General features: G+C 43.7%; 1 protein-coding gene across 1 annotated transcript in view; it reads right to left on the bottom strand.

Moving 5' to 3' along the window:
- Positions 1-21: 21 nt before the first annotated feature.
- akap13 (A-kinase anchoring protein 13) overlaps positions 22-14,855 on the bottom strand; it is a 74,995-nt gene continuing 60,161 nt past the window's right edge. Inside the window, exons 19-34 of the mRNA XM_053630615.1 lie at positions 12,706-12,773; positions 12,504-12,558; positions 11,364-11,514; positions 8,928-9,037; positions 7,832-7,978; positions 7,268-7,515; positions 6,755-6,880; positions 5,331-5,448; positions 4,801-5,052; positions 2,654-2,730; positions 2,354-2,535; positions 2,116-2,198; positions 1,751-1,933; positions 482-637; positions 299-360; positions 22-123 (exon numbers count right to left, since the gene is read on the bottom strand). Coding sequence (XP_053486590.1) covers positions 22-123; positions 299-360; positions 482-637; positions 1,751-1,933; positions 2,116-2,198; positions 2,354-2,535; positions 2,654-2,730; positions 4,801-5,052; positions 5,331-5,448; positions 6,755-6,880; positions 7,268-7,515; positions 7,832-7,978; positions 8,928-9,037; positions 11,364-11,514; positions 12,504-12,558; positions 12,706-12,773 — 2,120 coding nt within the window. The remainder of the gene's footprint in view (positions 124-298; positions 361-481; positions 638-1,750; positions 1,934-2,115; positions 2,199-2,353; positions 2,536-2,653; positions 2,731-4,800; positions 5,053-5,330; positions 5,449-6,754; positions 6,881-7,267; positions 7,516-7,831; positions 7,979-8,927; positions 9,038-11,363; positions 11,515-12,503; positions 12,559-12,705; positions 12,774-14,855) is intronic.

Here is a 14,855-nt window from a genome sequence, read left to right as displayed (position 1 = left end):
AGAGTAATGATCAGTCACCTTTCATGTCCTCACACACACACACACACACACACACACACACACACACACAGCACCTACCTCACTGTTCCTCTTGTGTAAGAGCAGCAGGCTTGCGGTGCCCCCCTGTGGATGAGACGAGTTACTACAGTTAAACAAAAGCAACCTTTCACACACATCTTAATTATAATTATTAATAACGACAAATTAAATTAAACAGTATTTAATATAATAAAATTAATATTAAAAATTTTAAACAATAAAACAATAACAATTAACTAGAAAACACACACACACACACCTTCTTCAGAACACTGTCTGACTCGGTTCTCCGCAGATCGTCTGCTTCCTCACGGTCTCCATCTGCAAGCGTGAAGATCAGAAAGAAACAGTTACACACACACACAGACACACACACACACACACACACATACAAACACAGACACACACACACACACACACACACACACACACAGTCTCTCACTCTTTGAGATGTTCATCTGGTGGCAGTCGAAGCCCCCGAACGTCTCGGCTCTGCGCGGTAAACTCACAGACCCTGCACACACACTCGAGTCCTCCTGTCCCACACACACCTGCTGTCCCACCACACTGCTGTTCACCAGCTCCTGTAATGTCTCAACTGTGCACGCGCGCGCACACACACACACACACACACACACACAAATATTAATGTAAATACAAATCCATAATTCTATCAATAAGAATAATAAATAGAGCTGTACAGTAAATGGTGATCTCCGGGGTCCAAGCACTTCTCGTAAACGGCGCCCCCTAGTGGCCAGATGTTGCCGTAGAACAATACAGAGACCCATACACGAACACACTTATCGAGTTTTGTGACGCCAGCTTAGTGTTAGTTGTGTAAAAAGCCCGCTGAAGGCGGACATGTTTGAATTCAGAGATTATTAAAAATCCAGTCAGAGATTAGCAGAAAGATGGAATACAGCAAATTTCAGCTCAACTGGACTTCTGGTTTCTGAGGAACAGCTCTCTGAACTCCAAACCCTATGAATATAAACAGCAACTGGACTTCCTGAAAAACAGTAGGCCAACCTTAGCTCCGCCCCCTATGTATGACCACTTTGCTGATGAACTCAGAATCACGTCCTGTCCTCGTTTCACGCAAGCAATCATGAGTTATAGCTGTAAATGAGTAAATCACGCTCCGCCTCCTAAAACTTGATTGACGCATGGCGGCCACATTGTTTACAACTCAACGTGTTTTTTATCATTATTAGGTTTCACAGTCTTCTGAGTAATTTATAAAGATATGGTAAAAAATCCTAGGACTAGTTCGCAAAACTGTGTACGCCTCGCATACTATGCAAATTAGTGGGCGGGGCCGAGATTAATTCAGCGCTACCACCAGTACCACCTTCAGTGCTTTGACCCCTAATTATAATAATAATAATAATAATAATAATAATAATATTAATAACTCATACCAGTCACTCTGTAGGTGTATAATTACTGTTACATAACACAAAGTATTGGCACCCCACGACTTTGGGGAAATTGAGTCAAGAGGCTGCTAATATGAGATGTGGGGAAGGGGGCGGGGCTTCCAGTGGGTCAGTTAATATTGGAGAGTTTAAGACACCATGCAACTGTCAATCATTCCAGATTCTTGTGTCGATTGGCTCGTGTGCCATTTTTGTGTGTGTGTGTGTGTGTGTGTGTGTGTGAAAATATTTTGCTGTTTTTATTCACTCTACTTCATTCCTGGTCTCACCTTCCTTCAGAGCATCTTTGATGATTGGCTCTCCTTTTGTGACATCATCACCTGTCGCCCTGAACAACATTCTGTTATGGAGAGAGGCTTCGTCCTGATTCGCACAGTCGCACAACTCGTGGAACAGACGCACCTTTTCTTCCAACAGAGTCACGATCTGTTCGTCTTTCTTCTGCAGGTGATCTGAGGACACACACACACACACATACACACACACACACACACACACACACAGGATTATTAACTTTCATACACTAAGGAATGTCCTATATATTATTAACAATTCAAATCACAACATTAATGAAAAGTGAAGAGCACTAAATGCCAGTGTGTGTGTGTGTGTGTGTGTGTGTAAGCGTGTTAACCTCTCATCTCTTTAGCTTTGCTCTCTTGCAGTCTCTTGTCTTCCTCGTTTTCACTCGGGATTCCTTCATCATCATCCTTATCTCTGCAGGAACACGAGGGATCACATCAGTGCTAATGTCGCTAACGAGTAGTGGGAATGTACAGACTCCAGTTAAGCGCAAACGTGACTCCCAAATCATCACAGTTTCAGTTTCGTGTGTGTGTGTGTGTGTGTGTGTGTGTGTGTGTGTGTCTCACATGGAGTTGGTGGCGTTCTGGATGAGCTGCATCCATGTGTTCCTCTCGTCTTTAGTGCTGGCGTGAACCTCCACCATCTCGGGCCTCTCGATCGCCGCCGTGATGAAGAACAGCCCGCGTTCCTCGTTCGCCACCTCCCTCACGATCAGCTTCTGCAGCGAGATCACCGTGCTGCGCTGGTCCTGTACCACACCACACATCATGTTATATACACACACACACACACACACACACACAACTTTTTTCTTCTTCTCTGTGTGTGTGTGTGTGTGTGTGTGTGTGTGTGTGAGATTAACATACCAGTGAGGCAAAAACGTATTTCTGATCTTTTTCCTGCAGGAACACAAACACATCGGACAGCAGCAATGCTTGCACATCTGTAAGCACGCACACACACACACACACACACACACACACACCTGTTAGGTGATGTACAGAACACATGCATTTGTTGCAGACTAAAAGTAATACACAATAATACACTAACAAAACTGTTACAGTAACACACTGACTCTACTGTAACACACTACTTTAACACACACACACTGACTCTACTGTAACTCACACATTGACTCTACTGTAACACACGCACTGACTCTACTGTAACACACGCACTGACTCTACTGTAACACACGCACTGACTCTACTGTAACACACACTGACTCTACTGTAACTCACACATTGACTCTACTGTAACACACACACTGACTCTACTGTAACACACACTGACTCTACTGTAACACACACTGACTCTACTGTAACACACGCACTGACTCTACTGTAACACACGCACTGACTCTACTGTAACACACACTGACTCTACTGTAACTCACACATTGACTCTACTGTAACACACGCACTGACTCTACTGTAACACACACTGACTCTACTGTAACACACACTGACTCTACTGTAACACACGCACTGACTCTACTGTAACACACGCACTGACTCTACTGTAACACACGCACTGACTCTACTGTAACACGCACTGACTCTACTGTAACACACGCACTGACTCTACTGTAACACACGCACTGACTCTACTGTAACACACGCACTGACTCTACTGTAACACACACTAACTACTGTAACACACACTGACTCTACTGTAACACACACTGACTCTACTGTAACACACACTGACTCTACTGTAACTCACACACTGACTCTACTGTAACACACACTGACTCTACTGTAACACACACTGACTCTACTGTAACTCACACATTGACTCTACTGTAACACACGCACTGACTCTACTGTAACACACGCACTGACTCTACTGTAACACGCACTGACTCTACTGTAACACACGCACTGACTCTACTGTAACACACGCACTGAGTCTACTGTAACACACACTGACTCTACTGTAACACACGCACTGACTCTACTGTAACACACGCACTGACTCTACTGTAACACACACTAACTACTGTAACACACACTGACTCTACTGTAACACACACTAACTACTGTAACACACACTGACTCTACTGTAGCACACACTAACTACTGTAACACACACTGACTCTACTGTAGCACACACTATCTACTGTAACACACTGACTCTACTGTAGCACACACTAACTACTGTAACACACACTGACTCTACTGTAACACACACTGACTCTACTGTAACACACGCACTGACTACTGTAACACACGCACTGACTCTACTGTAACACACGCACTGACTCTACTGTAACACACTGACTCTACTGTAACACACACACTGACTCTACTGTAACACACACACTGACTCTACTGTAACACACACACTGACTCTACTGTAGCACACACACTGACTCTACTGTAACACACACTGACTCTACTGTAGCACACACTGACTCTACTGTAGCACACACTAACTACTGTAACACACACTGACTCTACTGTAACACACACTGACTCTACTGTAGCACACACTAACTATTGTAACACACACTGACTCTACTGTAGCACACACTAACTACTGTAACACACACTGACTCTACTGTAGCACACACTAACTACTGTAACACACACTGACTCTACTGTAGCACACACTAACTACTGTAACACACACTGACTCTACTGTAGCACACACTAACTACTGTAACACACACTGACTCTACTGTAGCACACACTAACTATTGTAACACACACTGACTCTACTGTAGCACACACTAACTACTGTAACACACACTGACTCTACTGTAGCACACACTATCTACTGTAACACACTGACTCTACTGTAGCACACACTAACTACTGTAACACACACTGACTCTACTGTAGCACACACTGACTCTACTGTAACACACGCACTGACTCCTGTAACACACGCACTGACTCTACTGTAACACGCACTGACTCTACTGTAACACACACTGACTCTACTGTAACACACACTGACTCTACTGTAGCACACACTAACTACTGTAACACACGCACTGACACACCTTTCAGTCGCCCGGCTACATTTTTGAGCTGCAGCGGGCCGTCATGCAAAAGTTTTCGCCCCCTGATCAAATCCTCTCTGGCGAACATCTGACCGCTTTTCATCCTCATGATGGATTTGCTGTCTGTGCGGCTGTACACCTCCTTCAGCCTCCTCCTCTTCTCGTACTCGTTCACTTTAGAGTCCACGCCCGTTAGCACCTCCTTCACCTGCCGCAGAGCCTCGGCAACATCCGCCTGCTCCTCCTCCGGCTCTAAACCACCGCACAGAGCACATACACATTCATGAACACAGCTGAACTCAATCAACATAACTAACATAGTAGCTTAACACAATATTCCAATTAACACAATTAGCATATAAATTAGCATATTAGCGTAATTAATTCCACTGAAATATTCTGGGTTTTCTTTTAGTTTATGATGCAGTACTGTCAGCTGTCGCCTTTTTTTCATTATGTTGTAGAAACAACAATGTTGTGTGTGCATGTGCGCGTGCGCGTGCGTGTGTGTGTGTGCGCATGTGTGTTACCTCGGGTGTGCTGCAGGAGTCTCTGCAGCAGGACGGGGTATTTGGTGATACGCTGTGTGACTAACAGGATACACTCAGGAATACTCAACCTCCTCACCACCGCACTGCTCATCTTTTTCTGCACACACACACACACACACACACACACACACACACACACACAGAGAGAGAGAGAGAGAGCTGTTACTGTGTGTGTAGACACTGATGAGTTTACCTGAAGCCAGAATAAAGCTACAGGAAAAAAACAATACAGAATATGTGAAAATAAATAAATAATATTAAGAATAATAATGAAGATCAAAGGGATGATTTGGAAATAGCAGTCCTCAAAACAAACAAACAAATATTACATTTGTACTCTTTGGATGGACATTAAATGTTTTATTAATTATATGTTCTAATAAATAATGTAAATGTTCATAAAAATATATAATTTTTTAATATATTTTGTGATTCAGTTCACTAATACATACTTTTATTCTTTTTACATATTTATACATTATTTCATTTACTTCACAGATCAATATAATGAGTTACTTAAAAACGCAAAGATGGAGTAGAGAGATAGAGCGATGGATGGATGGAAAAATGGGTAGATGGATGGATGGATAGAGTAGATAGACAGAGAGATGGATGGAAAAATGGGTAGATGGATGGATGGATAGACAAAGAGATGGATGGATGGATAGATGGATGGATGGATAGAGTAGATAGACAAAGAGATGGATGGATGGATAGATGGATGGATGGATAGAGTAGATAGACAGAGAGATGGATGGATGGATAGATGGATGGATGGATAGAGTAGATAGACAGAGAGATGGATGGATGGATAGATGGATGGATGGATAGAGTAGATAGAGAGATGGATGGATGGATGGATAGAGTAGATAGACAAAGAGATGGATGGATGGATAGATGGATGGATGGATAGAGTAGATAGACAGAGAGATGGATGGATGGATAGATGATGGATAGATAGAGTAGATAGACAAAGAGATGGATGGATGGATAGATGGATGGATGGATAGAGTAGATAGACAAAGAGATGGATGGATGGATAGATGGATGGATGGATAGAGTAGATAGACAGAGAGATGGATGGATGGATAGATGATGGATAGATAGAGTAGATAGACAAAGAGATGGATGGATGGATAGATGGATGGATGGATAGAGTAGATAGAGAGATGGATGGATGGATGGATAGAGTAGATAGACGGATAGATGGATGGATGGATAGAGTAGATAGATAGAGAGAAAGAGTAAATATTTTAACCCACATCACGTCAAACATTCAACAATTCGGGTTAAAAAATAAAAGTAAATCAGATGTGTGTGAATGTTTTCAGAGTATCGCCCTGCCCTGTTTAAACCAGACTTGTTAAGAGTGAGTGTGTGTGTGTGTGTGTGTGTGTGTGAACCTTGATGAAGGCCTGAAAGCGTTTGTCGCGTGTGTGTAGCTCTTTGTAGACGTTCACAGCCTCGTTGTGGCGGCTGCAGAATTTCCCGTAAACTTTCTTCATATTTTCAGCGTTGGAGCCAGTCACCTACACACACACACACACACACACACACACACACACACACTCACACAGATGTAATTTTATCTGAAACTAATATGTGATAAAACAATCCAGCTCTATATTAATTATTACTACAATACAATTCTTTATTTAAAAAATATGTATATATTTATCACTATTCACAAATTACACAAAATATAGTGAATGGGGTGGGTGTGGGAGGGTGTGGTGAATGTGGGTGAATGTGGGTGAATGTGGTGAATGTGGTGAATGTGGGAGGGTGTGTCTGTGTGTGTGTGTGTGTGTGTGTGTGTCTGTGTGTTGAATGTGGGAGGGTGTCGTGAATGGGGGAGGGTGTGGTGAATGTGGGAGGGTGTTGGAGGGTGTGGTGAACGTGGGTGTGGTGATCACCTGGTCGAGCAGCACGTCTCCGATCCTGCGGATGACGAAGCCTCCGTCGTTCCCCCGCTGCGCCTCCCTCCGTCTCTCCAGCAGGTGTGTGAGGAAGTGTGTGTGCAGCTCCAGCAGCTCCTCCAGCACAGGGAACATCTTCTCCAACGTCTGCACCTCCACCTGCACCTCCTTCTGCAGACCCTTACTGTACACGTCAGCCATGATGCGCAGAGTCCGCAGGTGGTGCATCTCCGTCTGGATCAACTCTGTACACACACCGGGGGACAAGGACACGTCATACATTACAGAGAGAGAGAGAGAGAGAGAGAGAGAGAGACAAGGAAGTAAGGGAAGAAAGGAAAGAATTTAGGAAAGGAAAAGTAATGAAAGAAAGAAAAGATAAACGGAAGTGAAGGAAAGAATGAAGAAAAATAAAGCAGAAAGAAGGAAAGAAGGACAAATGAGTGAGAAAGGAAAGAAGAAAGGAAAGGAAAGCATGGCGAGAAGAACTGAAAGTAAGGTAAGAAAGGAAGGGAGGAAATAAAGTCTTCCTGTAGGTCCTGAGCTGCTTTGTGGTCTTACCGTAGATGACGTCCTGCCTCTTGATGACGTCTTTTTTCAGCTGTTTCAGATATTTTTTATCCACAGTGAAGCTCCAGGAATCGGCTTCCAGCTCCTTCACGTCTGCCTCGAACTCCGCCATCAGGTGACCGTCCATCAGCTCCGTACCTGAACACCGGCCACGCACGTGCGCCGTAATCACACAGTCATCAGTCACAGCGCGCTCAGCGAGCTCACGCAACGCAAGCCACATGGAATCGGTTTCCCGAATAAATACAGGATCAAGCATGTTTGTCCTTAAAATAAATAAATTAATAAACAAATAAAGCTACAGACTGAGAAGAATTGAGGGAAAAAATGGAAAGATGGAAGGATGGGTGGATATATAGAGTAGACTGATTGATTGATGGATGGAAAATATGACAGATGGATAGAGTAGATAGACAGAGAGGGATCGATGGAAAAATGGATAGATGGAAGGATGCACGGATAGATAGAGTAGATAGATGGAGAGATGGATTGATAGAAAAATGGATAGATGGATACATAGAGTAGATAGATAGATGGATGGATAAAGTAGATAGACAGAGAGTAGATAGACAGATAGATAGATGGATGGATAAAGTAGATAGACAGAGTAGATGGATGGATGGATGGATAAAGTAGATAGACAGAGAGTAGATAGATGGATGGATGGATGGATGGATAAAGTAGATAGACAGAGAGTAGATGGATGGATAGATAGAGTAGATAGATAGAGAGATGGATGGATGGAAAAATGGATAGATAGAGAAATAAAGAAAGAAATATGTAAATAAATAAATAAGCAAAAAAAGCAGCTAATCTATAAATAAGTTAATTGATGGATAAAAAGAAGGAAATGTGTAAACAAACAAACAAAAATAAATATTCGAATATTAAAATCGGGCGAAAGTCGTTCTTTATTGTGAGTATTGTCGAGCGTTAATCTTTAAATCATCTCAAGAAAGAAAAACTGGGCTCATCATCTTCCGGTCAATTCTGATCATGATTTATCGTACAGATGAAATGATAAAGTTGCAGTAAACGGCGAGTGAACACCGCGGCGCAGGCAGAACGCTACAGCGGTGAGCTTTACCTTCGTCAGTGAGAGACTCGGTCGACTCGTTCACTTTCCCCATCTTATGGAGCGAGTCTGTGGACTGAGAGAGAATCCTCAGAGCTTTCAGAGGAGCCTCGTCCAACTGCCTGCGGACCAGAGGAACACAAGAACCTCGTTAACGTCCCGAAAACCTCGCAGGGCTTCTAACTGTACAACAAACCACGTCCACATTCTCTTCCTCCATCCTGCTCATTCCTTCTTTTCTATTTCTCTTTCTTCTGTTTAAGGAGAAACAGATTTCAGCCTTACGTTACAGCCATGTAAGAAAAGCATGAAAGAAAGAAAGGAAGGAAGACATGAGAATGAAAGAGAAAAGCCATGTGAGAAAAGAAAGATAGAAAGAGAAAGAAACGGTGGAGTACCTAGTGAAAAGCAAAAACTAAGGGGAAAAACGAATAAAAGTGTGAAGGAGAGAGACGTACTAGACATATGACGTGAGGAATGATTAAATATAAATTACATTTCTCTTAAATTTTTATAATTAATTATAAATTCTCTGAGTATCTGAGTAACTGACTACGCTAATGCTAACGATTAGCATGAACACCGCTATATGCTCGGAATAACTGGATGTTTTCCCGTTCTCCTGGAAACGCCATGATGGTGGGATTGTGTCTCTCTATCTAACCTTTTCACCTTCCGTAGCCCAGATTTCCTAAAAAGCTTGTGTGTGTGTGTGTATAAACATGCAGACCTGATAAAACCAGCACACAAAATCCACGCTGATTTACTAACAACAACCAGCTGAGCTAATCATCATTTAATATGAAAAGAAAATGTTAAGAATAAATAAAAATAAAAGAGTGTGGTGGAGTGGTGGAATGGTAGAGTTGTGGACTGGTGGAATGGTGGAGTGGTGGAGTGGTAGAATGGTGGAATGGTAGAATGGTGGAGGGGTGGAGTGGTGGAGTGGTAGAATGGTGGAATGGTAGAATGGTGGAGTGGTGGAGCGGTGGAGTGGTAGAATGGTGGAATGGTAGAATGGTGGAGGGGTGGAGGGGAGGAATGGAGGAGTGGTAGAATGGTGGAGTAGTAGAGTGGTGGAGTGGTGGAATGGTGGAGTGGTGGAGTGGTGGAGTGGTGGAATGGAGGAGTGGTAGAATGGTAGAGTGGTGGAGTGGTGGAATGGAGGAGTGGTAGAGTGGTGGAGTGGTAGAGTGGTGGAATGGAGGAGTGGTAGAGTGGTGGAGTGGTGGAGTGGTAGAGTGGTAGAATGGAGGAGTGGTGGAATGGTGGAATGGTGGAGTGGTGGAATGGTAGAGTGGTGGAATGGTAGAGTGGTGGAATGGAGGAGTGGTAGAATGGTAGAGTGGTGGAGTGGTGGAATGGAGGAGTGGTAGAGTGGTGGAATGGAGGAGTGGTAGAGTGGTGGAGTGGTGGAGTGGTGGAATGGAGGAGTGGTGGAATGGAGGAGTGGTGGAATGGTGGAGTGGTAGAGTGGTGGAGTGGTGGAGTGGTAGAGTGGTGGAATGGAGGAGTGGTGGAGTGGTGGAGTGGTAGAATGGTGGAGTGGTAGAATGGTGGAGTGGTGGAATGGTGGAGTGGTGGAGTGGTGGAGTGGTGGAGTGGTAGAATGGAGGAGTGGTAGAATGGTAGAGTGGTAGAATGGAGGAGTGGTAGAATGGTGGAATGGTGGAGTGGTGGAATGGAGGAGTGGTAGAATGGTGGAGTGGTAGAGTGGTGGAGTGGTAGAGTGGTGGAATGGAGGAGTGGTAGAATGGTAGAATGGTGGAATGGTGGAGTGGTGGAGTGGTGGAGTGGTAGAATGGTGGAGTGGTAGAGTGGTGGAGTGGTAGAGTGGTGGAATGGAGGAGTGGTGGAGTGGTGGAGTGGTAGAATGGTGGAGTGGTGGAATGGTGGAGTGGTGGAGTGGTAGAGTGGTAGAGTGGTGGAGTGGTGGAGTGGTAGAATGGAGGAGTGGTAGAATGGTGGAGTGGTAGAGTGGTGGAATGGAGGAGTGGTAGAATGGTGGAATGGTGGAGTGGTGGAATGGAGGAGTGGTAGAATGGTGGAATGGTGGAGTGGTGGAATGGTAGAGTGGTGGAATGGAGGAGTGGTAGAATGGTAGAGTGGTGGAGTGGTGGAATGGAGGAGTGGTAGAGTGGTGGAGTGGTGGAGTGGTAGAATGGAGGAGTGGTAGAATGGTGGAGTGGTAGAATAGTGGAGTGGTAGAGTGGTGGAATGGAGGAGTGGTGGAGTGGTGGAGTGGTAGAATGGTGGAATGGTGGAGTGGTGGAATGGAGGAGTGGTAGAATGGTGGAATGGTGGAGTGGTGGAATGGTAGAGTGGTGGAATGGAGGAGTGGTAGAATGGTAGAGTGGTGGAGTGGTGGAATGGAGGAGTGGTAGAGTGGTGGAGTGGTGGAGTGGTAGAATGGAGGAGTGGTAGAATGGTGGAGTGGTAGAGTGTTACCCTGCGATGTTGCTGATGGAGATGCTTTTGGACAGAGCGCCGCTGTTAAACGGCATGATACTGGAGTTTTTCCGCGGAGGAGCGACGAGAGGAGACGCCTGATCCTCAGGAAGCAAGAAAGTGGACCAGGGACGCTCTCGCGCTGACGCGGCTAAACGTCAAGAACAAAGAGAAAACATGTGTTGATATGCAGCGTAAGATAAAAGCACAAACACCAACCAAACATAGCAAGGATACATTTCCAGAACATTCCCTCGACATCAAGTCCGTCACGGATCACGTCTCTTTACACACAACACACACCATCACTTCAGGCAAGAAAATCTCGAAGATACCCAACCATAACAATAAATCTAACTAGCAAAGAAAACGAAGAACATATTTAGCACTTATATAAACAAATATACAGTATATGTATGATAAATAAGCAGTTTGGGGGCGGAGCTACGAATACATCTCAGCAAGTGAGAATCGCTTAAAAAAAACACCCGTATAGCTAGCATTATCGGCTGATACGCAAGGCTTGAATATCGCTAATCGATATCGCGGGAATAAAAAACAGTACTGTGCCATCTCTAGACTCAACGTCTCGTTTCCGGGTACGCAACCGGACTACACCTGCTCCGACCCACCACCACCACCACCACCACCACACACACACACACACACCTCCCCCACTTCCTGACCAAAGAGCACCGTGACAAACTTGTGTGTATGACCTGAGATAAGATAAGACTTTATTCATGCTGGAGGGAAATTTCTTGACAACAGGAGTAACAGAAATTATTACCGAACGCCACGAGTCGAGAAATGTTTTCACAGGCCATGATCGATCAGACGAGAAAGAACGACTCTACATGAAAGTAACCGTACTGATAGAAAACTGCGTATTGAGAAATAATGGCGGATAAAATCGTTGGTTTTTTCCCCCCAAATATTTTTCCCCCCATGATGCTAGAAAACACTCGCACTATAACACTGACACTTAATCGAACTATTAATGAGCATATTACTGTGTTTGGGTTTATATACAGTATATATACACATGGAGCAAACCCAAGTGACAGAAGGTCATTATGTCACAATAAAATACTGTACACTCGTACTGTATAAACACAAAAACTTTACCAATAAACTTACATTTGCCTCGTGAGAGAAGTCCGGGTGGAGGAGCCGAATCAGTGACCGACTGCTGCTGCAGTTCACAGAAATAAAATTCATATATCACATCAGATCATATAATCACCAAGCGGCAGCCAGTAACATGCACGATCTGTCCTTCCTTGAAGGAAGTTCACACACACACACACACACACACACACACACACACAGAGTAATTTACCTTCATCTTGACTTTAGCGCACACGGGGAGTGCGTCTCTGCAGCCTTTATGGACGTGAACATTGCAGTCTGTAAATAAATAAAAAATATTGTGTGTGTGTCACATGCGTTTCCTTATTTCCGGATTTTTCCTTTTCGGCGTGCGAGACTCGTGGCACCTCTGCTGGATTTACACACCCTTTTACAGAGCAGAGTGTGACCTTTGCCCTTTTTTTTGGTGTGTGTTTGACATTTTTTTACAACACAAATCATAAAATGTGCATAAAAATAACATAACACCGAAGAGAGTGAAGGAGGTCGAGATTTACGTGGGGTAATAACCGCGAGATACACGTCGAAAGTGCACAATTTAAATTGTAAAACTGTATTTAATGGAGTTTTAAAAAGCAACAAATTAATGAAAATATTAAACTGTACTGTTATATACAACTAGTTTACGGCGTGGTGCGGGTCATCAGTGTTATATAACTAGTTTACGGCGTGGTGCGGGTCATCAGTGTTATATACAACTAGTTTACGGCGTGGTGCGGGTCATCAGTGTTATATATATAACTAGTTTACGGCGTGGTGCGGGTCATCAGTGTTATATACAACTAGTTTACGGCGTGGTGCGGGTCATCAGTGTTATATATATAACTAGTTTACGGCGTGGTGCGGGTCATCAGTGTTATATACAACTAGTTTACGGCGTGGTGCGGGTCATCAGTGTTATATATATAACTAGTTTACGGCGTGGTGCGGGTCATCAGTGTTATATACAACTAGTTTACGGCGTGGTGCGGGTCATCAGTGTTATATATATAACTAGTTTACGGCGTGGTGCGGGTCATCAGTGTTATATACAACTAGTTTACGGCGTGGTGCGGGTCATCAGTGTTATATATATATAACTAGTTTACGGCGTGGTGCGGGTCTTCAGTGTTATATACAACTAGTTTACGGCGTGGTGCGGGTCATCAGTGTTATATAACTAGTTTACGGCGTGGTGCGGGTCATCAGTGTTATATATATAACTAGTTTACGGCGTGGTGCGGGTCATCAGTGTTATATATAACTAGTTTACGGCGTGGTGCGGGTCATCAGTGTTATATATATATAACTAGTTTACGGCGTGGTGCGGGTCATCAGTGTTATATATATACAACTAGTTTACGGCGTGGTGCGGGTCATCAGTGTTATATACAACTAGTTTACGGTGTGGTGCGGGTCATCAGTGTTATATACAACTAGTTTACGGCGTGGTGCGGGTCATCAGTGTTATATACAACTAGTTTACGGCGTGGTGCGGGTCATCAGTGTTATATATATATAACTAGTTTACGGCGTGGTGCGGGTCATCAGTGTTATATACAACTAGTTTACGGTGTGGTGCGGGTCATCAGTGTTATATACAACTAGTTTACGGCGTGGTGCGGGTCATCAGTGTTATATACAACTAGTTTACGGCGTGGTGCGGGTCATCAGTGTTATATATATATAACTAGTTTACGGCGTGGTGCGGGTCATCAGTGTTATATATATATAACTAGTTTACGGCGTGGTGCGGGTCATTAGTGTTATATATATATAACTAGTTTACGGCGTGGTGCGGGTCATTAGTGTTATATAACTAGTTTACTGCGTGGTGCGGGTCATTAGTGTTATATAACTAGTTTACGGCGTGGTGCGGGTCATTAGTGTTATATAACTAGTTTACGGCGTGGTGCGGGTCATTAGTGTTATATAACTAGTTTACGGCGTGGTGCGGGTCATTAGTGTTATATATATATAACTAGTTTACAGCGTGGTGCGGGTCATTAGTGTTATATAACTAGTTTACAGCGTGGTGCGGGTCATTAGTATTATATATATAACTAGTTTACGGCGTGGTGTAAATGTTTGTTTATTGTTAATAAAGTGTGTCACTCTTGACTGCAGGTCATATTGATCACTTTTGCCTAAGTTTCTGCTACCTCGGTTACCTCGCCTTCAGGTATGGTGTGTTGTCTCAGTTTTGTTACCTCTGCCTCGCTGCTTGCCTCGAGTCTATTTTACTCTTTTTTTTTAAAAAAAAAAAAAAAAAAAAAACCTTCCTTCCAAGCAGCAGGAAACTGTTTACAGACTGAAACAGCAGAACAAAATGGAAAAGGAAAGCGCAGCAAAAGAACATAG

The sequence above is a fragment of the Ictalurus furcatus genome, chromosome 8 (assembly GCF_023375685.1).
Source record: "Ictalurus furcatus strain D&B chromosome 8, Billie_1.0, whole genome shotgun sequence".
Lineage (NCBI taxonomy): Eukaryota > Metazoa > Chordata > Actinopteri > Siluriformes > Ictaluridae > Ictalurus > Ictalurus furcatus.
Note: the sequence above shows the minus strand (reverse complement) of the source record. Positions and strands in the feature narration are given on the sequence as shown.